At 27.4% G+C, this 25,875-nt stretch overlaps 2 protein-coding genes across 2 annotated transcripts; one reads left to right on the top strand and one right to left on the bottom strand.

Annotated features, from left to right (window-relative positions):
* Positions 1-9,096: 9,096 nt before the first annotated feature.
* Positions 9,097-10,998, bottom strand: CHAL (allergen-like protein). Its single transcript, XM_012222910.4, has 3 exons — positions 10,393-10,998; positions 10,254-10,300; positions 9,097-9,520 (listed from the first exon to the last, which is right to left on the bottom strand). The coding sequence occupies exons 1-3, from the start codon at positions 10,526-10,528 to the stop codon at positions 9,293-9,295; spliced, it is 411 nt and encodes a 136-aa protein (XP_012078300.1). The 5' UTR covers positions 10,529-10,998; the 3' UTR covers positions 9,097-9,292.
* Positions 10,999-23,335: 12,337 nt separating this feature from the next.
* Positions 23,336-25,838, top strand: LOC105638972 (MYB family transcription factor). Its single transcript, XM_012222898.4, has one exon. The coding sequence runs from the start codon at positions 24,210-24,212 to the stop codon at positions 25,545-25,547; it is 1,338 nt and encodes a 445-aa protein (XP_012078288.1). The 5' UTR covers positions 23,336-24,209; the 3' UTR covers positions 25,548-25,838.
* Positions 25,839-25,875: the final 37 nt, after the last annotated feature.

The raw sequence follows: 25,875 nt of genomic DNA, 5'->3' as shown, positions 1-25,875 counted from the left end.
AAATATTTTTGAAATCTTTGAGTTGGAGGACTCTGAAATTATTCGTAAAAGCGCTCTAAAATTCAATGAAATCAATAATTTTATAGAATCCTTTCAAATTAGCTATTTTTTGAATACCATCAAATTGTATGAACTTTTAAAAAAATCATGATTGAATACTATCAGATTTTTATGAATTTTATAATAGTCTAAATTGGATACTAAAAATTTTAATGAATTTCAAAAAAATCTAGATTAAATATCATTTAAATTTTACAATTTTTTAAAATATAACAGAGTTTTAATCATACACTCCCTCTAAGACATTATTGAGCAATATTAACTATTTCATTAACTATTAGCTACTCCTTTATAAGCGTTCTCCTTTTGCCCTTAATAGAAAAATAGAAAAAGAAATTGTGCCTTCTCACAGGCTTTCCGTGATATGGAGACCAACTTGTAATTTAGAAAATAATTAAGAAATGACTGTTAACTTATTCTCTAGAAGCTGCTAGAGGAAACCAGAAGCACTCATGAAGTAAGATTATATTTGGGTCAAATAACTATCTTTCAAATGCAAAGTTTCAAAAGCTGAAAGGCCGATAGATAAAGAAACTGAGTTGGATTTTCATTTTAAAGAAAGGAGGGCAAAGCTGGAATAACTTCACATTGAGTTTAATTAGAGTATACAGCCAATTACATTATACCATATGAGTAGACAATATTATACTGTAGGCAATAATTCAACGAATGTTATTTAAACGAGGGTTATCTTTACTGTATAGGCTATAGATGACTACAGTTCGATTTCAAATCGGAATCAAAGCGAAACCAACCAGCACTAAATTGTAGTCAGCAGATCTGATTTTAAACCGTAACTGAAACTGTACACTTAAAGATTTGGTTTCGATTCTTTATTTTTTTAAAATCAAAATTGGCGGTTCCAGTTTCGATTTCAAATTAGAATCGAAGCGAAGCCGAACCTGCACTAAACTGTAGTCAATGGTTCTAATTCCAAATCATAAATGAAATCGTGCACTTAAAGTTTGATTTCGATCCTTTATTTTTTGAAATCGAAACCGGCGATTCCAGATTAAAACAATGGAAAACATTTCTTTAAAGAAACTTCTAATTTATTTTTTTATTTTATTATAATTTTTTAAAGTAACTTTTCAGAATTGTTATTGAATTGATTTAGTTTTTCCCAATAATACTATTTATTATTATTATTATTTATTCAAGCTGCAAGCCTAAAAGATCATTTGAAAAAGTTTAAAATATATTATTTAATTTTGATTCAAAATCGAAATAAAACTGAAATCGGCAGTCCTAAATCCGTCTTAAAAATCGTCTAAAAGCAGTTAGATTCTGATTTCACCTTTTTACGATCAGGACCGATGTTTTTAAAACTGAAATTTAGTGGCTCTGGAACTGTGATCATGTTTATTGTAGCCCACGTATTCTTCCGATCCATTAGCCTCCTACGTATAAAAAATAACTAAAAAATTAGCATCATATAATTATAAAAGCAGAGAAGTTTATCTTTAATGACAATTAAATGTAAGTCTCTTAAATTATCAAGTGTAAGGAGAGCAATTATTTAATATAATTGTAAAAAGATAAGTTGTAATAACAGCAAGTATAAAAAGATAAGTTGTTTAATATTTTGAGATAATATCATATAGGAGGAAAAATGAAAATAAAATTAAACTAATATTAGTAAGCAAAAATTATTTTATTTAGAAATAAGAAAGGAATATTAGGGAAAAAATTTTTGATAAGTATCCCTTTAAATTGGAAGGAAAATAAAAAATTATAAAAATAAATTTTATTTTTCTTTTATATCCAAAAAAAATAAGTAACATAAGTTTTTTACAAAAAAAAAAAAAAAGTTCCTTATTATTTTTTCTGATTTCATTAATAAAAAAAGACACAAAAATAAATTAAAAAAAAACTTCATTTTTTTCTTGGTAATAAAAAAATCTTGATTGATTAGCTTGGTATATAAAGTAGTTTCATGCATTAGGAGTTAGGTTGTACGGACACGGGACACGAGATACAAAGACGTACTTGATAGGATAATTTTTAAAAAGGTATAACATCTACATGCTTAAGACACACTACACTAAATAAGTATAACACATTAATATTTCAAATAAATAAACAATCTTTTATAATAAATCATAAATATAAACTAAAAAAATACTTAATTTCTTATTTCAATATAATTAGTTAAATTCTCAAAATTATTATCACTATTGAAAAATACATTAACAGTGTGTATATATTTTTTGATGCAGGTTACACTAAGAGTGTCAAAATGGTCATGACTCACGAATACGATTCGCCTAACACGTGAAATAAATGGGTTAGGGTTGAGGTTAAATGGGTTCGTGTCATAAACGAGTTACCCATTTATGACACGAATATAAACGTGTCGTGTCGCGACTTGATACGCGGGTTAGGCGAGTGACTCATTTATTTAAGAGTAAAGAGGTATTTAGTGTTAGATATAAATATTCTGGCTAAAATCTATTTAAATTTTATTGTTACAAATTTTGTGTATTTTATGTATGGAAATTTATTTTTAAATATGATCGAAGTTAAATAGGTTAAAATTTAAAAATATTATAAGTAGGTTAAGTGGGTTGTATACAGGTCAACACGACACACTTAATCTATTTATGATATTAAGCAGGTTATACAGGTTGTATATGAGTCAACACGACCCATTTAACCTGCTTATGATATTAAACAGGTTAAATGTGTCGTGTTCGTGTCACCTTTCTAATTTTTGTATCGTGTTTATGTCGATAAATTTAACACAACTATTAAATTGGTCGTGTTTGTGTTCACCGTAATTGTAGCACATTTTAGGCGAATCCATGTCGAACTTAATACATCAACCCATTTTGACACTCCTAGATCATACCATGTATTTTTGCTATTACATATCTTGGCAAAATGCTTCACAAAATGCTTAAAAAGACACATCTTAGTATTATAATATTTTTTTAACATATCTCAATAAAATATAATTTTGTAATGAATTTTGTAATTATTTTATTATATAATTTTTTTTTATTTTTAAATGATATAATACAAAATTGTTTATTTTTTAATATTGATCAGCGCTTCTGACACAGAGTTATAATTAACTTCTGTGTGGTCGGCAGATATGGAAAAGCTTGAAATTTCGATTCATAGTCAGAATTGTCTTATGCCTATAGCTGGAAATTTTGAAAGCTAGTTTGGAATGTTAGGTTTGCCAAATGAAAATGAAATATTTGACCATTATTTATTTTAGCTTCTTACCTTAATTTTTTATTTTAATGTACTTTGAGATGAATCTTATTAAGAGCTAGCATAATTATTTAAAATATGTAATTATTAATTAGATTAAGTGGATTGTATACAGGTCAACACGACCCACTTAACTTATTTATGATATTAAGAGGAATAAATATGTCGTATTCGTGTCACATTTCTAATTTTTATATCGTGTTTGTATTGATAAAATTTAACATAATTATTAAATTGATCATATTTGTGTTCACCGTAATTGTGTCGCATTTTACGCGAATCCATGTCGAACTTGACACATCAATCCATTTTGACACTCCTAGATCATACCATGTATTTTTTTTTTCTATTGCATATCTTGGCAAAACGCTTCACAGAATGCTTAAAAAGTCACGTTTTAGTATTATACTTTTTTTTAACATATCTCAATAAAAAGTATAATTTTATAATGTATTTCATAATCATTTTATTATATAATTTTATTATTTTTAAACGATGTAATAAAAAATTATTTATTTTTTAATATTGATCTGGGCTTCCGACACAGAGTTATAATTAACTTCTGTGTAGTCGGCAGATATGGAAAAGCTTGAAATTTCGATTCATAGTCAGAATCGTCTTATAAGTTACAGCTATAGTTGGAAATTTTGAAAGCTAGTTTGGAATGTTAGGTTTGCTAAATGAAAATGAAATATTTGACCATTATTTATTTTAGCTTCTTACCTTAATTTTTTATTGTATTGTACTTTGAGCTGGATCTTATTAAGAGCTAGCATAATTATTTAAAATATTACTAAAAAGCAATTATGGAAATCAAGAATATATTAAAAAAAATTATATTAATTGAACAACTAAAATAATAATTAAACATTAGCAGATTACACAATTCGATACCTCTTGCCAAACAAAAAGAACTTTTAAAATTTTAAAAAAAAAATAATGACACAGCCTAATTTAAAGAAAAAAAAGGAGAAAACAATAAAAAAAATAATTGATATAACGTTGGCAAAAATAATTTGTGCAACTTTTTTTAGAATATAAATAATTCTCAAATTATATTCAAATTAATATTCGAATTTCACTATTTCAAAAAGTAACTTGGAAAAGTTCATAATTTTAAAAACAACCCATAAACACTTTATGGATGAAAGAACCTTGTACATTGAATTAATAGTTGCAAGTTACTTTTTAAAAGTAATGGAACTCATGTTAACTTAGACATATATTAGAAATCCATTTTTATTTTTATTTTAATTTAATCATATTTATAAGAGTAGTCTCGAATTTGAGTCGTTCATGTTTTCAGTGTAGTGACATATCAATCGAGTTAAAGGCCAATGCCTTTTGCATTTTAATTTTCTAAGAAAAATTTCTTAATTTGTTACTGAACTTAATTGGTCACGCTTAATTATCATTTTAATTACAAAGATGAATATAAAAAAAAAGCTTAATATTATAATTTTCAATCAGTAGCTGGAACAATGATTGCAAATGATTTTATGCTATCAAGGAACAGCCAAAGGTATAGCTGGAAATCAATCTCAAATTGAAATATATCATAAATTTTAATATTTTTAATATTGATAGCTTTATGCACTAATAAACAAAATTTTGAGACTCATCTTCTAATTCCATACTGGAATTCAAATTTGGTGAACCAACAATTTAAGACCTCCAATAGCGCCTGAATTATATAAGTCTGAAATTGATTAGTTGGATTTTGATTTTGGAAAAATTACGTTCCCATTTCTGTAGTTTGCGAAATATAATTAATTCTTCTCTATTTTTTTAAATATACTAATTTGTTTCTATGTTTTATTTCCATTGTACTATAAGATCCTTTGGTCTTTTTTTTTTTTTGTATTTTTCCATTAAATCAAAAAAAAAAAACATAGAGATCAAAAGAGAGATACTAAAATATTATATCAAAAAAATTATAGTAAAGGTCTCTATAGTTTAAAAAATATAACTACTTTGTCCATGTACTTTTAAAAATAAAGGCAGTATTTTTGTCATTTCATAAGGTATTTACGGAAAAAATGTAAAAATTGAATGAAAGATCTGACAAAAGTAAACTATAAGGATGTTTTAATCTATTTTAAAAAGATATGAATAAACTAATTGTATTTCGTAATTCACAGTGATCTTACCATACTTTTCCCTTTATTTTTCTACAATTAAAATGGTCAATGCTTAAATTGATTAAAAATTGAAATCTTTGGTCCAAATTCAATAAAAAAAAAAAACAAAGCAATGACAAGGCTTAATCACGAGAGATCATGAAAAGGGACCTTACGTAAAATTACTTGGTGGAAGGCCTTATGTCCACAAAATTTATAGCAGTCATTTTCACTAATTTCAAATTCAATGTTAGCGACTGCAGCGTATAACTCCGACATTTCTTCCAACCGCCACGTGGGTCACAGGCGCTATCAATAGAGAAATTTCCTAGCAATTGCACTTCAAAATGAGTAGGGACATCTGTACTCACACCCACAATAAATAAAAGTACCCGAATCCTAAACATCACATGTACTTTCAACCTTATTGTAGCCCATGGATGCCATGCTGACTCCGCACCAGTGTTATTAACTCCGGGCCGACAAAGATTGACAATTTTACCTTACCCACGGCATACCGCTTCGATTCGATCCGATCCGATTTTAGTAGATTTTAGTAGTGAATAAATTAGTTTGAAACGGATTTTAATAACACTTTTATTACTCATGGAGCTCGAGTTAGATTCAAAGACTTGGATACCTATTATCTATTTAATTAATATTATAAAAATATTTAAAATAATTATTTTTCTCAAAAAGAAAAATATTTATATACACATTTTTAATTATAATCAATATTGTAATTATAATTATTATTTGATATTATATATTTATATTTTTTACTAAGTGAAAATATAATTTTATAATTTTTACTTACTTTTTAATTTTGAAATATAAAAAATTTTAAAAATATTCATAATGTTGAACATTATTTAATAAATTTTAGTAATAAATGTAAATTGATTGACTGAGGTCTAATCAGTTCATTTTAGTTTTCTTTTTGATTAAATGGTTTAAAAAAATCAATTTAATTTTGAATATGACTCATTAATCGATAAAAACTCTTATAATAAAAACAATTGAATTGAAATCTCTCATTCTTTATATTAATTAGAAATGTCAAACACAGCGCATCTAATTGATAGTTTTTTTTTTTTTTAATTGGTTGGAAAAAACCAGAAAAAATCTGATTGATGGTTACTTCCTCCTCTCTATTTGAGTTCATAAATTGTAAAGGTACGAGACAAATTTTTATGGGTAAGTTGAAATATATAGTTGATGATCCTGGGACCAACCTTATCATATAATATCTTTCTATTTTGATATAGTGTCATAATTTAAGAAAATGACATGTATATTACCATTCAATCGAAAAATCCATGTAGCAAATCTTCGTTATATTATTATCGTATGCTTGTCAAGTAACCGAAAATCTCATATTCAAAAGGATCTCGAAGCTATATATAAATTTATATAATTTGAATACACTCATTTATAAAATTTATATGTAATTTCTGTATTATTTATTATCAATTATTTTATAATTTGTATTGTTTGTTGTGATTATTATTCATTGGTCTTGATAATTAATTTTTTATTTTGTTAAACAATGTGATAGGCATTTGACACGTTGAAATGAAAAAATTATATAAATATTAAAAAAAATTTATTACTTCATTTTGATTTGTTTGTAAAATCTTTCCCCTTCTGTAATTCTTTCAAAAAAACTTTACATGAAGCTCAGTTTTAGGTTAATTTGAAACTATTTACATTTAATTGTAACACGATTTAAGTATGTTACAACATTTTATATAAAATTACATAACAATAATTAAGTTAATTATATATTTATTATTTAAATGTTTTATATATTTTATTTTAATAAATTAAATTAAAAATTAAGTTAATCATATATAATTAATTTAAAAATACTAATAATTCATTTATTTTTTGCTATTTTAAGTTTCGTATTTTTTAAATATCGTACTGGCAATAGATTACTAGTAGTTTTGTTCGTGAGGATAGACAAACAAAAATGTGAAATTAAATGAATTTATTAAATGGATTTATTAAAAAATTTTAAAACGGAATTTGAACACCCAAGCCTAGCCTGAAGACTCCACTGAGCACACACGTGATCCATCACGACAACCCTGGAAATTTATTTCTCTTGGGCTAGGCCTGATATTGATTCTCTTAGGATGTCTAAAGCCCATTGCTGTCTGCCATAGTAAGGTAAATCTGCTTTTCTAAAATATTTCCCAAATTAATATTGGAAAGCTCAATCCCAAAATAATATTGTGATTTACACAACTCTTCGGATAACATTTATTAAATCGGTGATAATGTTTATTTTTTATTCTTTTTTCTTTTTCTTTTGCTGTTAACAAACACTAAACCTGAGCCAATAAGCTGTATATAGCCAAAATTTAACTTCACACTGTTCTGTTAAGTGAAAAAGCCAGATCAAAACATTAGAAAAGAGCATAAAACCTAGCAAAATGTGAAATCAATCCAAAACAATCCGAAAAATACACAAGAATTATAGCTTGATCCAAAAACCACGGAAGAAGTTAACAACGGAAAGTTCTTGAGACAGAAAAATGCCACATCACTGAATCTTCCTGGCCATGAAAACTAGAGCTTGAAATCCTTTAAACTTACCCCACCAGACCAAATTCAGAGCACAAAATCCGCTAAGCCATCAGATGCCTAAAGAAACTGTAAACAAAAAGAAATAGGGACTCAAAAGAAACCAAATTAGCTATTTTGAGCTTACAAAAAATTCCGTTAGTTATATATGGTAACCGAACTACGAACTGAAAAACAAATGGTTTTATATATCGAAACCGATCAATAACTGAATTTCTAAAATAATTATTGAAATCTGACCGAAATGAGTCAATTTAATTCGATTCTTTGCTAGAAACCGAGAATTACTCATCCTTAATTTCAATAGGTTTTAGTTTGGAATTTAGGATCGGTCATTTTATTATTACATAATTAAATCAACTAAAGCATTTGATTTAATTTCACCAAATATGCTTTTGCAGTACTACACTCAAATCTCAGTTTTTAATGTTAAAATTTTATATGGTTCTTCTGTACATAAACCCTATATTCCTCTCCTCCTCAACATTCATGGCAGTAAAAATTAATAACTAGGCAACATTTTTTTTTTTTTCACCATAGTTACAACGCTACAAGTCATGCAATATAGAAGTCAATTTTGTAATGGCCTGAAGTATAAAATCACCCCCAACTTCAGAGTTTTATTCCTGTGCACTCCAAAATTTATGAGAAAACCTGTCACGTTTATGTAGTTACAATTTTTGTGATAAATAATCACTTTTACAAGTATGATGGGTAAAAAAATTGTATATATCAACTCTATTCGGTAAAATTGGCTATTTTGGTAGTTGTTAGCTATTTTAGTAGCATTTAACTATTAGTTATTGTGTTCAGATGTGCTCGGTAATAACTTTCTATGTAGTTTTTAGCATTTTAACTGATCAAAATATTGAACGCTACTTAAAAAATTATTTGGTAACATAATGTTTGGATTAACTTTTAAGAGTTATGGTACCGTTTTGTAAAAGTTACCTCATACAACATTTAACTTTTAACGTTTTATGAAAAAACTACTCAAAACAGCTAAAAAATTAAATGATACTAAAAAAGTTAACAGCTAATCCGAATAAACCTTTAGTTGCGTTTAACTATTAACTTTTCATAGAATGTTAAAAATTAAATATTTAAAACGATATGTTATCAAATAATATAAAAAAATAACTTTAGCATTTGATGTGGAACACGGCCAAAGTATAAAACTATCACCACGGTAGGTCTCTTGGAAACTTTAGAGTATCACGTGAATAAACCTAAAATTCAATAGCAATTTTATGTATTTAGCATTTTTGTAATTAACAAACTAAAATTCAAATAGACAATCATGGCATGTACAACTTATTGCCACATTTGCACCTCCATGCTTCAGGATAATACTCTGCCGTTACCGGAGTTCCTGGTGGCACCGGCACGTGCACCGGTTTGCAGGGTGTGCACTTCCCACACTTCGAGGTGCACCTCGGCGGCGACGATCCGGGCCCACTTAATACTCTTCTCACTGCAATAATAGAAATATCCATATTTTCTCTTTCTCTTTTCTCCTCAAAATCCTAAAAAAATTAACGAAATAATTACTAGTTAGTGACAATAATACTGTACATCAATATGTGCTAGCATGCGCCCATAACATAAAATGTTACATGGTTTCAGTTAAGCTGCTGAGCACTGGTGGCGCAAGTCACCGAGCTCATGGAATAAGAAGACAAAGAAGGGAATGAAACTACAAGTGGCTAACATGCGCCGGGTAGCATTATGCGCAAAATTATCTGAAACTTGAAAGGGGACCACTGCAGAGCCATGGTGCCTAATCATGGTTGGTGGTTCGATGGATCAGACGGCTCAGAATTTAGAGGCAAGGCTCTGCAGCTGTCTTTTGGCGCATTTTAGCCGTATAAATTGTCCGTTTGGAGACCAGAAATTGGGAAAATTTCGAACACTGTAAGCCCACAATGATGTGTCACTTGAAACTTTGACTCTAATAGTAATTAATAATTATGCTTATGTATGGATGGTTTAATAGTAATATACGTACTCTGATTAGTGTTATTCTGGGTATTATCCAATTTAATTAAATGATTGATTTCCTCTGTTGCTCTAAATACTAATGGTGCAGAAAAATAGATGCATTTATTTAAAAAAATATATAATTTGTCAAGAAAAATCAATAATTTTTTCCATAAGTATAATATACTATCAACCATTATTACCAGTAGAAGAAGAAGAAGAAGAAGAAGAAGAAGAAGAAGAAAGTAGTTACAGTAGTAGTACGGAGTGTAGGTTTACCTGAAAATGGAAGCCTCCAGCCTTACCAGAGAATGAACACTTAATACCTGCATTTTGAAAAAGCAAAGAAAGGGAATTAAAATGGGATTTTACTTAAAAAATTGTTCAAGAAAAAAAATTATTATTGAAAAAAAGTTACCTAAACAATTAGTAGAAGTGATAATAGTGAAGAATGCACAAAAAGAAAAGAAGAAGAAGAAGAAAGAAAAACAGTAAAATGGAAAGGCTTGTTTGGTTTTGAAACTAAAAGAAGATTTTCTTTTCCAGTACTCCATCAACAGAAAAATCTTTCTCCCTCTCTTTCTGCGTTTGATATTTCTTTTAACCGGTGGATGGACACAGAAATACAAGGATGTTTAAATCATATATATATCCCAACATTCCATGCAAACTATGAAAGCCAAACATGGAACAATCAGAATTTTGAAAAGAGATCTGTGATTAGAAGATGTAATGTAATGAACAGGTGGAGGTGGAGCTGCGGTGGTTGTTGCGGTGGAGATTGGGAGAAATAGGTGTTTCAGGGTGGGGAGAGTTGGCAGATAGGGAGGTGTTTGTGTGTAAGTAATAAGAGGGAGAGAGAGAGAGAGGGAGAGAGAGGAAAGAAAAGGAAGGTGAATCTTATTGTAGATAGTCAGTTCCTAAGCTTTACCATGTTTGGGTGATGGATTCTCTTGCAGCCTTTCTTCACTGTTTTTCAACTATTCCCAAACCCAGAAAAATTAAATTACATCTGTTTATATAAATAATATAATATTTTATTATTCTTATTTTTTTTTTATTATTATTAGACAATTATAATCCCCCACCTCATGCCCACCCTCTGCTACCTTCCTGCCACACCTATCTATATATTTCAATAATAATGATAATAAAAGAAAATAATAAAACATAATAGAGCCAATGGCCCCTATTATTTTTTTTTTTCCTGTTTCATTTCCTTCTGTTAAATTCTCTTGCTTGATTTTAATTTCTTTATTCATTCTCAAATCCTTATTTATGATTTATTTTTCATTTAGTGAGTCGTTATGAAATATATTTTTAATGTAATCAAATGTAACTTTCTCATACTAATTGATGAAAGAATTCAACTTTTTACATATATTAGGTAGATGCTAAAATCTTCTCATATATTAGCAAAGTGTTTGAGCTTGATGCGAGAAAAGCTGCAAAAAGTTCTGCTCAAATCAAACTTGTACTAAGCTCTAGCCAGTTTGTTTAGCAAATGAGTTAAACTCGAATTCGAAAAAGTTCGGCTCGAATTAAACTTGAACTGAGTTTGAGTTGACTTGTTTAGCAAATGAGCGGAGCTCGAGCTTAATTGTATTTACTCAAAAGCTCGTCGAGTCTTATTGATCTTTTATATACACATATATATCATATTTATTTTATACTTATTCGAGCATAAAATTTTTAAATTCATCGAGTTTCGAGCCGAACTAAATTCTATCGAGTTAAGTTTTAAATCTAGTAAATTCGAACTCAACTCAATTTGTTTACACCGCTGTACATGACATATGAAGAGATACTTAAATGATACATTTGAAAGATATCCTAAATGAGATATTACATCAAAACTAAGTTGTTAAAAAATTTATTTCATGATATAGGAGTTTAGATGTTCCAACCCTAATATGATTATTTCTAAATTTATTTATAAATATGCTCCAGATTTTAATTTAAAAAGAAAATTACAGTTAGAGTGAATTGATAAAATTAATATTTGTTAAAAGTCCAAATCCATTTATGAATAACCTATTCTAAAACTAATAGAGATCAATTGCATAATAACTTTTTAAATAGCTTTTAGTATTTTGATTATACGCTATTTTTTATAATATTCTATAACATTGCGTTTAAATTAGATTTTAAAGGATACAATAGCGTTTTATAAAAAGATGTTTAGCTTTTAACGTTTTATAAAAAACTACTCAAACAGCTAACAGATAGACGCTTGGTGTTTACTTATTGTTTAGTGTCCACTGTACCACACCTTTTTAAAATTTAATTTTTCTTTTGATAAATTTTGTTTGTATTTTTAAAATAAATATATTGGCCCAACAGTTTTATTTCTATTTTTTATACTCCTAATTTCAAAGTCTAGTTTATGTCATTTTTTTATTAATTAGGAGACTAAACATATTGAAATAATTTTTTTTATCTATTTAGAGATTTAATAGGCCGAAATAATACGGTACACTATACAACGAGATAACCTTCTCCTTAATTCACTAAATTAATAAAAAACTCTTTCAAATCGAGTTAGAGGACTCGAACACGAAATCTTTTACTTTTCACATCAGTGAAAGACTAATTAGATCAGATTTGACTCACAATATAGTATACTAGACTGAAAATTAGATTTTTGGGTGTGGTTTCTTTTATGTACAAAGGCGGTTCTAAACGCCTCTGTATGTCTTTGAGGCGGTTGTTGAAACTACCGTTATGCCGCGACTGTAATTCCCGTCTTTACATTGTAGCCACGGTGACACCAAAAGAATTTTTTATTCAAAAGAATAATAAAACTAAAATATTAATTGGGTTTATAGTTGGTTTCTACTTTCTAGTTTGTGTGATAAGTTTGGCCACAGAAATGCAAATGGTTGAATTATTGTTATGCTCCAACACCCAATGAGGACTTATCTGCTTTGGAATATTTTGGTACTTGAATAATAATAATAATAATAATCTAATAAATTAAAAAAAAAAATACAAATTGGCACAGTATCCCTCCCCTGTGCACAAAAAGACTTTTGGCTGGTTGTCACTCGTACATTTTAGACTTAATTTGAATACAACTTACTTGCTATGCTCATAAGAAAAGGTACAATGTTGCTTCTCTTAATATGATAATAATGGACATGTGTCATTTAACAGGATTTTGAAAATTCCATTTAATTTGTAAAATTAGTATTCTTTTCCAATTTGTAAAATTATTATTGGTTTCTTTTAATTTTACACTTCGTTTGAAATATATTTTTAATACATCTATTGAGCTATAATGTAATATAATTAAAATCATCTTTAATGTAATATTTACACTAGTGGATATATTAATTGTAGTAATATTTTATTTGATATACATTTAGTAATGTTATGTGTAAGGTTTTAGAAAGGAATTGCATAATAGAACTGTTACATGATTTAATCCTTGGACGTTGGCAGAAAAAATTTTGTGACACTGTGAACTTCACTTTTTTTATAATTATATACTTCGCTATGTTAGCAACAACAATTTTTAAGATTTTTGGCTTTTATATATAAAATTTATAAAATATATAAAAGCATGGTGGTTTGCTTTATATGGAAACCAAGTATAAGTATTATAGTTTACCGTTTGGCATTATTTTGAATTATAGAATGACGGCTGTTAGAATTCACACAATTTAACACAATTGTAAGAATTGTAAAAAGATCGTTTGTTTTATATTTTCAGATAATCCCTCTATCAAGATAATATCTATAAAAAAGATTATCTCTAGCATTTAATTTAATATATTAATATAAATTTATTTTTTCTTACAAAACAATTAATATGTAATCTACACGCTTAAAAAGAGTGAGAATAAATAATATATTACTATTAAATAAATAATATATAAGCAATTTAAAAAATATAAATTGAAACGTACATGATACGATAATTTTTAAAAAAGTAGGACATCCACTTGCTTAGGGCACATTACACTAAATAAATAATACATTAATATTTTAAATAAATAAATAATTATTTATAATAAATTATAAATACAAAATAAAAATATTAATTTCTTATTTCAATGATCACAAAAGCAAATTAAAACAAAACTTCATTTTCATTGGTAATAAAAAATCTTATTTAATTAGCTTGGTGTATGGAGTAGTCTCATGTACTAGTAGCTAGGTTGCACAAACACAAGACACGAGATACATGAACGTACGAGATATGATAATTTTTAAAAAAGGTAGGACATCCACACGTTTAGGACACAGTACACTAAATAAGTAATACGTTAATATTTCAAATAAATAAATAATCATTTATAATAAATTATAAACACAAAATAAAAAAAAAACTTAATTTCTTATACTAATGACACAAAAACAAATTAAAAAAACACTTCATTTTTTATTGGTAATAAAAAAATCTTGGTTAATTAGTTTGGTGTATAGAGTAATCTCATATACCAGGAGCTATGCTGCATGGAAATGGGATACGACTATTTTTAAAAAAGGTAAGACATCTACACACTTAGGAAATAGTACACTAAATAAGTAATACATTAATATTTCAAATAAATAAACAATCATTTATAATAAATCATAAACATAAAATAAAAAATACTTAATATCTTATTTCAATGACATAAAAGCAAATTAAAAAAAATAAATTATTTTTATTGGTAATAAAAAAAACCTTAGTTGATTAGCTTGGTATAAGGATTAGTTTCATATATCCTGAAGCTAGGTTGTACGGACACGAGACACGAGACACGGAAACGTACGGATACGATAAATTTTAAAAAGCAGGACATCCATATGCTTATGACACAATACACTAAATAAGTAATACATTAATATTTCAAATAAATAAACAATCATTTATAATAGTCATAAACATAAAATAAAAAAATACGTAATTTCTTATGTCAATAGTTAAATTCTCAATATTATTATCGCTATTGAAAAATATTAATAGTGTGTATACATTTTTTTATGTAAATCATACCATACATGACTTTTGTTATTGCATATCTTATGAAAAGTTTCGTGTGATACTTAAAAAAACATATCTTAGCATCACAACTTTTCAGCATATCTTAATAAAATATAATTTATCATTTTATTATATAATTTTATTATTTTTAAATGATGTTATAAAATACTATTTCATATTTTAATATTACCCTGCATGCAGATTATAAGGGAAAAAATAATTATATTTTCAAATAATATCATATTGGAGGATAAAAAAACTAGATTAATATTAATAAGCAAAAGCTATTTTATTTGGAAATAAGAAAATTGAATATAAGGGAATTCCCATAATTTTTTCATCAAATTAGAAGGAAAATAAAAAACTACAAAAATAAATTTGTAGAGAAAAATTAATTATATTTTTTTTATATAAAAAAAAGTAACAAAAGTTCTTCCAAAAAAAAATAGTCACTTCTTATTTTTTTTGATAATGCATTAATAAAAAAAGATACAAAAATAAATTAAAAGCAACACATCATCACGCGATATGAAAATTTTAAAAAAAGTAGAATATCCACACGGTTAAGATGCACTATACTAAATAAGTATAATATATTAATATTTCAAATAAATAAACAATCATTTATAATAAATCATAAACATAAAATAAAAAAATACTTAATTTCTTATTTCAATATAATTAGTTAAATTCTTAAAATTATTATCACTATTGAAAAATACATTAATAGTATGTATGCATTTTTTTATGCAGGTCATACTGGAGTCTCAAAATGGGTCACAACGCGAACATGATTCGCCTCAGACGAGAAATAAATGGGTTAGGGTTGATGTTAAACGAGTTTGTGTCATAAACGAGTCATTCATTTATGACACGAATATAAACGTGTTGTATTGCGGATTGACACGCGGGGGCGAGTGACCCGTTTATTTAAGAGTAAAGAGGTAATTTTAGTGTTAGATATAAATACTCCAACTAAAACCTATTTTTAAATTTTATTGTTGTATTACTTTTTTTTATTTTAATTATAAATCTTGAAGAATTTATGCATTTTACATGTGAAAATTTATTTTTAAATATAATTGAAATTAAATAGTTTAAAAATTAAAAATACTAGAAGCATGTTAAGTGAGTCGTTTATAGGTCAACACATTCACTTAACCTATTTATGATATTAAGTGGGTTACATGAGTTATGTATGAGTCAACACGATCCACTTAACCTGTTTATGATATTAAGCGGGTTAAACGTGTCGTATTTCTGTTAACTGTCTAATTTTCGTGTTGTGTTTATGTCGAAATTATAAAAAATTATTTAATTCTTAAATATTAATTCGCGCATCGCGTGGGTTCTAACACTAGTATTGATTTAATATGTGGTTAGTATAACTTTTGAAAAAATAAGTTTTTGATCAATCTAATTTTATAAATTGAGGTATTTAACGGGTTAATTAAATTATTTAATTTGGTACAATTTTATACATTAAATAAAATATTTAATAGGTCAAAATAAAATTTGATAGTATCATAATATTTTCATAAAAAAATACAGCGTTAATTTATGAATTGAGCCTTGACAACGGGCAAATGTGTAAAAATTGGCTTGTGAACTTTACAAGAAAAATCTAATGACACTTCAACTTTTAATTTGATTCATTCAACAATTTAATTTATAAAATTGCACCTATTATATATTTTTAAATTGCAAAATCATTTTATTGAATGCTTTGACTAATAAAATTAAATTGGTTAAATACTTATTTAATAGTTGAAAAATGTAAAACTCATTATTCCAAAAATTGCATTGCATATCAGATAAATACTTTGCATGTAAACGATAAAAACCTTAAAAATTTACGTTTAGGGTGCTACTGAGTGAAAGGTTATGTTCGGCAACAGCTTTTTAAATCGCTAAACACTATTTTTTACAGTGTTCGATAACATAGCGTTTGAACTAACTTTTAAAGATTAAGGCAGCGTTTCATGAAAAGTTAACCTACGTAATATTTAGCTTTCAGCTTTTGAAAAACTACTCAAACAGTTAATAACTAAACGTTATCAAAACAGTAAATAGCTATCGACATGACTAATTTTGCTCAATATACCCAAAATTATAAGTTAAAGGCTATATTTATGCATGTAAATCCTATGGAACAAAAAGGATGGGATGGCCATGACCACTGATCAAAATGTCTGTCTTCTCTTTATCAAGGAATTCCTAAGATTCCAAGGGCAAGGACATAAGGACAAAATAACCAGAAGTATTTTATTATATGTATTCTCCTTATCACAAACTCTAAATGACATCGTTTCTCTTTAATCTCTTCTCTTAATCTTAACGCCACCACTACCATTGATTTCACCTAAACAACCAGAGGATTAAATTTAAAAGACCCCTATAGAAAACAGAGAAGCTGAGTGAGACAACTGCATTTTAAGATTTGAAAGCCAAGTAGAACAGCAAAAGTAGTAAATACTAGCAATAGATACGACGTCATTTCTTCCTCTGACTTGCCGTTTTGAGGTCCGTTCGGGAGTAGTAATTCTAATATTTGTGAGAGTACAAAAAGATATCCAGTAATTAAACCTAATTACAATATGCCATTATAATTCTAATACGTTACCTCTCAAGGATGAAATACTTGCTTTGGGGAAAAGTTACAGTTTTGGTTTTCTTTTTTTTATTTTAGTTATAAAAAAATTCTAAAATGCTTACCTTAAAATATGTTCTGAATATTTTTATTATTTCAGAAGTAGTAACTTTTTTCCCTTGCACATTTTTAAAGGAATTAAAGTGTTCTACAATATATTTTATATTTTGAAAAACATTTGTAGAATGTAATGTCTTTACACTAAGGCTACGTTTGATTGAATATAATAAAATATAATTAAAAATATAATACAATCAAAAATATATTGTAAAGAAATGTAATTAACATCCCATTATTATGTTTTGTCATGTAATTAAAAAAATTTATTAAAATGTAATCATCATTCTTTTTTTTTTTTTTTTTTTTTTATGCTTGTTTATAAATATGTATCGTAATTAACACACCATCACCATTAAAACCATCATTCCACCATTACCACCATATCATTATTGATATTTTAGTTAAATATTTTTTTATATTAATAATGATGTGGTGCGATTGTGATGGTGATGCTGGTGGTGGTAGGTGGTTTAAATGGTTTGATGAGTGTCCAACTTAGAGAAATTGTAAAGAATGACATGGGATTTTTGATAGAATGCTAATACATTATTTTGAGCGATGCTAAATACAATTGTGATACTCGTTGCGCTAAAGTAAGAAAAAAGTCTATCCAAATGTAGCATTTAACTATGTAATGTAATTTTCATTTCATTAAATAGTTGAATACATTGAACCAAACATAGTCTAAGATAATTAAATATTAGAAGTTGAAACAACAATATGATCTAACTTGAAACAGTAAAATTAAGATATATAATGTGAAAACTTCAAAATTCATAGGGAAATTAATGAGTTGATTTCACACACCATTCATGTTATAAGCAATTGATTTTTCTTTTTTCATTATCTATTAAAAGCTCAATACATTGAAAAGAACATTGTAAAGCTACTCAATTAATCGAAGGTCTAATTTTGTTATTTTTGTGAATTGTTATAGTTTTTGTACTTTTATTTATTTTTAAATTTTGTCTTATGAAATTCCAATTTTATTAGTTTGTCATTAATTACATTTTAAAATAAATTTAGAGAAAATTTCACCCCAAATTAAGTTAGGGCCGGTTAAAATTAAGACAATATTTTCATTTTTGAATCAACTGAATTAAATTTTTGTTCAAATAAAATGGAAACTTATTTTTCATATTTCAAAAATAAAAAATAAAAAATAAAAAATAAAAAAAGGATGAAAATTCAAGACCAATATGCATAAAGGATTATAATTTTCTATAAATTTTAGTATCATAAATATTCAAAATCCATCATAATTCTGCATATTTAGTTCAAGCCGTCAAAGAAAAGCTCAATAAAATCATAATTAACATTTTCTCATTTTTAACATATCCAATCAGAAGATCAAATACCAAAAATAAAAAAACAAGCAAAATAAAAATTCCAATTATATAATGTTAATTCCAATTAAATAAAAAATATCCTTTTCATTCTTGAATTTTAATTTTTTTGTTATCTTTTTGTCCTTGTGATTCAATTTTCATTTTTGAATTTTGAATTTGTATCTTTTGAAAATGTAAAAACAGTTTTTGAAATAAAATTAAATCTAATTCATGCAAAAATAAAAGTATATTAGAAATCAACTTCTATGGTTTTTGTCTTGAATTTCAATTTTTTTGTTATTTTTTACTTTGAATTTAATTTTCAGTTTATTGAAATTTTGTCTTTTGAAAATCTGAAAATTAATTTTTTACTTTGTTTGAATATAAATTGGGTTCATTTGACCCAGAAATAAAAACATTATCTTAAAGACCTTAAACTGATTTAATTAAATATATAATTAAAATAGTTGGGAAGCAACTTTCTAAACTTACATGTTTTGAAGTGTAATTAATTCCAAATTTGCAAAACGCTATCATGTGATGAGAGGATCAAAATCAATAATTTCATAAGTAGAATCTCTAGTTCAAAACTCGGACAGAATTATTACAAATGGTTAATTTTTGATAAAATACCATAATTGCCCCTAGTTATTTTATAAAATATCATATATACCCTTATTTTGAATGTTGTTTATTGAATTTTTATCAAATACCAGAGATGTCCTTGAATTGAATGTTATTTATTGAATTTTTTAAAAATTATATCCTTGAACTAGAGTAATGCACGTTTTTTTTACTTAGCAATGCATGTTTTTTTTTTTTTTTTTAATTTTTTTACTATGTAGTTTGTCTCTAGGATTTAAGATTGATTATTTAATTATGAGTTATTTACTCATTTTATTAGTATATTTTTCATTCAATTGTGTGAACCTTTTATATGCAATTAAAATTTATAAAAATATTAAGGAAAAAAATTATAAAAACCTTTTTATATATATATATATATATATATATATATATATATATATATATATATATATAATGCGATAATTATAGAATATATTTTTCTATAGTTTACGCTTGTTTCTACACTTGGACATAGAGTAATGTTAAAATAATACACTTCCATAATAATATCATATTTCAAAATTTTAATCTTGCAAGTAAAGTTTGTTTGAAAATACAATCCAGTTTCATCGTATAATAAAAATTTTAAAATACACATTTATGTAAATTAATTAATTGAAATTTGTGACTCATTAACTACAATTTCTGAATTTGCTATGGAAATTAATTATCTTTAGTTCTTAGCCCCCAAAAAGAGGTGGAGAGATGGGTAGGGTTGGAGAGAAAAAGAGGATGGGAGAAAAGAGACTGTAATTATATATGGTGACATCACATTGAATTTGTACAATTGTATACAATAGTAATAAAATAAATGAGAAAATTAGTAAATCAAATAAACAATACTCTCTCTCTCCGTTCCTTTCACGTAGGAAAAGTTTTTATTTTGAGTGTTCTTTTTATATAGAAAATTTTACCTAATTTAATAATTTTGAGAACCATATTAATGTGAAAAATCTATCTTACCCTTATTTTAATCCTTTGTGAAACTTTTAGTGTAGAAGATTTTCAAAATAGTAGCAAAAAAAAAAAAAAAGTATAGATGAACATTGAATGTAAATAAATTTTGAAAAATGGATTTTTTACATCAATTTCCATTAAAAAAAATGCTTGTACCGATGATATGAGCACCGATTAAAATGGATTTTAAATAAAAAAAGGCCATAAAATTTTAAAATTGACCACATTGAAAGGAATTTTTACAGATTTCTCCGAACATTTAAAAATTGTGTAATATTTAAAGTACATTTTCAATAATCAAAGGTAATTAGAAGGTTAAATAAACACAATTTTCATATTTTCACACAACTTTCCCAAATAAATGACAAAAAATAAATTTCTCTTTACAGGTCAAAGCATAAAACTTTATTTTTATAACTGTCTATATTCCCTTTATGCCTTTATGCCAACAAAGTATTTAAAATCTTATTGAAGATTTAAACATAATTTAAGAGATGCATTAATATTAGAGGAGGAATAAATGATATATTAGGGATAAATTAAGAAAAAAAAATGACAAAAAAATGTTAAACTATTTTTTAGTTGTTTTTATATAAAAAGAATGGAGGGAGTACTAAATTATAGTACTTCAATTTTCATGATTGACAACAAAGTATGACGCAAAATTAATGTAAATTTATGAAAATAACTTAATTTAAATTTTTTTTTTTTTTTTGAAAGCAAAACAAAGAAACCTTGTATTAATTATCATAGGAACGTAAGAAACAATATAGAATAGGCTCCCACAATTGAAGATGAGCGTAAGAATAGAAAGCCCGAACTAATATATAAAGCTTAATTTATGAAAACAATTTAATTTAATTTAATCAATTAGGTGATAAAGCTTGCTAAACATGATATGGAAGACATAAAAGTTATATGTACTAAATGGAACTATATAAAGCAAAGGAAAAGGATGTTTCATTTGATATCATATAGAAATAAGACTCTTTTCCCTCGTGAAATGCTTGTCTTGTGGGTCCAAAAGTGGATATGAGAATTCAGAAGGTCCTACGTGTTTGTTTCTCTTTATTAGAAATAAATGAATGCTTCCTAATCTAAGCATAATCTCTCTTGATTATATATATACTAAGAGATACTTAAAAATTAACAACAAAATTTTCCTCGTTAATTTGAAAAATAAAATCTTTGACAAAAAAATAAAAAATAAAAAAAAGAAGAAAAAATTGATAAAAGATTTAGTGAAGAATAAAGTTATCAATATGTAGCTAATTACTGATAGATATTTCATCGTAAATAGTTGTTCATTTGTCATTAATTGATCGTGAAAAATTGAATATTTCATTGCTTTTTGCCCTATAATTTACTGCAAAAATATCTCAGAAAATATGTAAATTTGCCAATGTTTGTCTATAATATTTATTTTCAATATTTAAAAATAGATTAATTGGTCAATAACTTGCATATGGTCATAAGATTATAATAATTTGATGAGCATAAAATTAAATAATTAGTTTGATAAATAATCATTAAAGTTTCAAATCAAAAATACTTTAGGAAACCTTGTTTTTAAGGTTGGGTTAGTGAGTTGAGTTGAAAATTGTAACCTCCATTAGGACCATTGCCCTTTGGTGCAAAATTTCCCTCTTCATCCAAACAACCCTAATGCCAAACCTCAAGCCTTGGAAAAATAAATTAGAACAAAGGAACTAATTAGAAAATCATATTCCCTTAATATTGAAAAGGTTGGTGCAAGCGTGGGGTATTGTCTTACAAAGATGTGGAGAAAATGGAAAGGTGATGACTTAGGGAAGGGCAGTATAAATTGTTTCTATGCTTTTGTTCACATCTATTATGCCTTTGTCTGGGGAGCTACTAGTAGAGTGTGTCTTGCATCACATTTTTCCCATTAAATCCTGAAATTGACCGTTAACCCAATATAGTTTTAGGGTTTTCAAATTAAGATGGGAAATGTGGGGATGACATGTGAAACCAATTATCCATCATGAAAGAGATAGACCCGTCTCAATTATTTAAGTTGGATCCTCCTCCCACTATTTCTATAATTTGTATTTTCTATCACTCCCAGATTTCTATAATTTAATGAGTCTAAAATCAAGCTGTAGATGAGTTTAGACTAGTTTAAAATTTTTAATTCAAACTCGATTTATTTATTAAAAGAGCTTTAAGAATTGAATTCAAATGAGCTTTTAATTAATTTAAACTCTAAATGGTTCGCAAACAACTTAATTTATTTGCAAATCCTAGTCAAAATGAGATTTTTGAGATGGATAATGTTCTTTTTTTATGAGTAATGCTTTCCAAAGATCTAGAGGAAATAGCTTATATGAATTTATGACGTGTAGCATCTAGTTTTATGAATCTTGAACTAAACTAAATTAAACGGTGTCGTTTTCGTGAATCTGTGCAACATTATTTTTTAAAGAAACGATGTCGTTACTAGTAAAATGTCACCTTATACCACGGTATCTCAAGAGCCATAATTGAATCTGAAAAAGAGAAAGTCTCACTTCCCACGGGGTATTAGCGACTCTTCTGAAGCCTCTGACGCAAAACATAGAATAGAAGACAGAAAAACAAAACAAAGACAAGAAAAAGAAAAAGAAAGTCTCGTGCGGTTAATAGTAAATTCTTGGTAAAATAAGACGCTGTTGTTTCTCTTTTAACGTCAAACTCCAAACAGCGAATTCAAACACTGTTGCTGCAGCCTCTGAAACTGCAACCACCACAGAATCTGTCCATTTCCCCAAAAATATTCAATAAATTGTCTTTTTGATCTGACAATATAAATTTTTTCAATTCTCAACATTTTCATTTCACACAAAAACAAGATCAATGCACCAAAACCAATGAATAATGAATAATCTAAACTACAGTACATTTTAAAAAAATAAGTCTTTATTTAAACTAAACTAAACTTAACAAAACTAAACTCAGGTACTTGTCTCTCCCTCCCACATTCAGCTTTTTCAAATGCAGACCGTAATAAACGCCATTTTTGAGTACCCATATGCTTTGTGGAGCTTCAAATCCCAGAAAAAGTTTGAAACTTGAAAACAGTGGCTTTTAGATCAGAGACACAGGGGAGGGCTTAAACGGTGAGAAACCATTTGCTTTCTTTGTGGGTTTATTTTGGTTTGTGATGGTAAAAGGCGTATTCAGTTTGAAGCTTGCGTTTTTGTTTTTTTAAAGCTTAGCCAGTTGGTAGGTTTGGTGGGTTTTGAACCACTTTGATTGATATGGGAAATTTAATTGGCTTAAAGGTAGCTTGTTTAATTACTTGGAATATCTTCACCCTCTTTTAGTCACAAATCTTAGATGGTAATATTTATTTAATAAACTTTTTCATGACATAATTAACTCCAATACCCATTTTGATTATTTCTTTAATCTTAGTTGTTTGTAGCCATTGCCAGGGTTTAAGGCATATGACCCGTGATCTTGTTTCCTCTTTAGTGCTTGCTATGAATTTTATATTATAATTTCTTTCTTTTCTTTTTTTTTTTCTTTTTGGTCTTTATTTGCTCCAATTTACTGTTCGTGAAAGCAAAAGATTCCTTTAATCACATAATCATTAGATCCGTCTTAATTTAGGGTTTTTGATCTTTTTCAAAAGAATGGAGTTTGCGCCCTCTAAACCTTCTAAACCTTCTTCAAACATATCAGAAATGGTCTCTAAATTTGCTAAAGTTTGCAAACTGAGATCTATTGGTGTTTTCTCTAATGAAAACCCAAATCAGCAACATAACCAATACCATCATAACCTAAATGGCACTAATGTCTTCTCATTGGGTGAAGATAGCAGCGAGGCTACTGAGGGAACAGATTGTGATGGTGAGAAAATCCATCCACAGCCTGTTGAAAGCAAAGATTGTGGTGGAGACTTTGTTCTTCAGTTATTTGAATCAGTTTCTGCTTTGAAATTAGCCTATATTCAGCTTCAGGAGGCTCATGTTCCATATAACCCTGATAAGATTATAGCTGCTGATGAAGTTGTTGTTGCTCAGCTGGAAGGTCTTTGTAAGACCAAGAGGACGTATAGAGAGATAAAATTCAATAATTCCAAGCTTGATTCCTCTCGTTTGGAATGTCTAAGAGTAGAGATTGAAGTAAATGAGAGGAGGTTAGAGAAACTAAAGGTACAAACAAGAGCTAAAGATGATGAGATTGTTCGTTTGAGAGAAGAACTCAATGATTTGGATTTGGGGAATGCCATATTGGCAGAGAAGATACGAAAGAAAAGTTTGGAGAGAAAATGTGTCAAAGTTTTAAATTTTTCCATGTTTGAGGATGCGTATAGAAAAGCTTCAAAGTCTATTCATGATTTTGCAAAGCCAGTAATTAGCTTGATGAAAGCTTCACGTTGGGATTTAGATTTGGCAGCAAATTCAATTGAAAGTGGGGTTGTCTATTGCAAAAGGTCGCATAAGAAGTATGCGTTTGAAGCCTACATTGCACGAAGAATGTTTCATGGAATAAAACTTAAATCCTATGATGTTAATGATGTTATGAGGTTTGATGATCCCATGGATTCTGTGATAGAAAATCCAAATTCAGATTTTGCCAATTTCTGCCAAAAAAAGTACTTATTTGTTGTTCATCCAGTAATGGAGTTGTGTTTCTTCGGTAACTTGGACCAAAGGATGTTTGTATTGAGTGGCAAGCATCCGAGGACACCATTCTATCAAATATTTGCGAGAATGGCGAAATGGGTTTGGGTTCTACAAGGGATTGCAACCTCAATTAATCCCAAAGCTGAAATATTTGCAGTGAATAGAGGAAGCAAATTCTCGGATGTTCACATGGAATCTGTAGAAGATGAAGATAAATTCGTCCATAGTGGACGACAGTCCGATTCCAAAGTTGAGTTTATGGTCATGCCTGGGTTCAGAATCGGTGACAGATTGATGAAGTCTCGGGTTTATCTTTCAGAAAAGAAACCATTTCCCTGTTAATGACCGACGGAGGTTCTCCAATGGCTGGTAACCTTTCAAAGCTAATTATCTATTGTTTTGAATGTGCCAATTCGTAGCTTAGTTAGTCAGCTGCTAATATTTTTAGTTTTTGATATTATAGATAGCATAATGCAGTGGAATCAAAACCCAGAAGCTCAATGCTTGTACTTCCTACCTGTTGTTTCTATCACATCTATATTTGTAGTAAGCTGCATAAATTTTGTCATGCTTCTTAAACTGTAAATAGATGTCTAGTTGATAATGCCATTGTATCCTTTAGATTTTTGTCTCCTTTTTTTGTGTATGGTGATCTGTTTTATACACTGGT

Source organism: Jatropha curcas, chromosome 9 (genome assembly GCF_041381405.1).
Source record: "Jatropha curcas cultivar XTBG-Jc1 chromosome 9, XTBG_Jcur_1.0, whole genome shotgun sequence".
In the NCBI taxonomy this organism is placed as follows: domain Eukaryota; kingdom Viridiplantae; phylum Streptophyta; class Magnoliopsida; order Malpighiales; family Euphorbiaceae; genus Jatropha; species Jatropha curcas.
The sequence above is the reverse complement of the archived record's forward strand: the minus strand, read 5'-3'. Positions and strand labels throughout refer to the sequence as shown.

Excerpts from the sequence above, each read along its gene's own strand:
- CHAL (XM_012222910.4), bottom strand. The coding sequence starts at position 10,528 with ATGGAGTACTGGAAAAGAAAATCTTCTTTTAGTTTCAAAACCAAACAA. Across the intron at positions 10,301-10,392 it reads CACTTCTACTAATTGTTTAG|GTATTAAGTGTTCATTCTCT; the intron begins GTAACTTTTTTT and ends TTCAAAATGCAG. Across the intron at positions 9,521-10,253 it reads CTGGAGGCTTCCATTTTCAG|GATTTTGAGGAGAAAAGAGA; the intron begins GTAAACCTACAC and ends TAATTTTTTTAG.
- LOC105638972 (XM_012222898.4), top strand. The coding sequence starts at position 24,210 with ATGGAGTTTGCGCCCTCTAAACCTTCTAAACCTTCTTCAAACATATCA.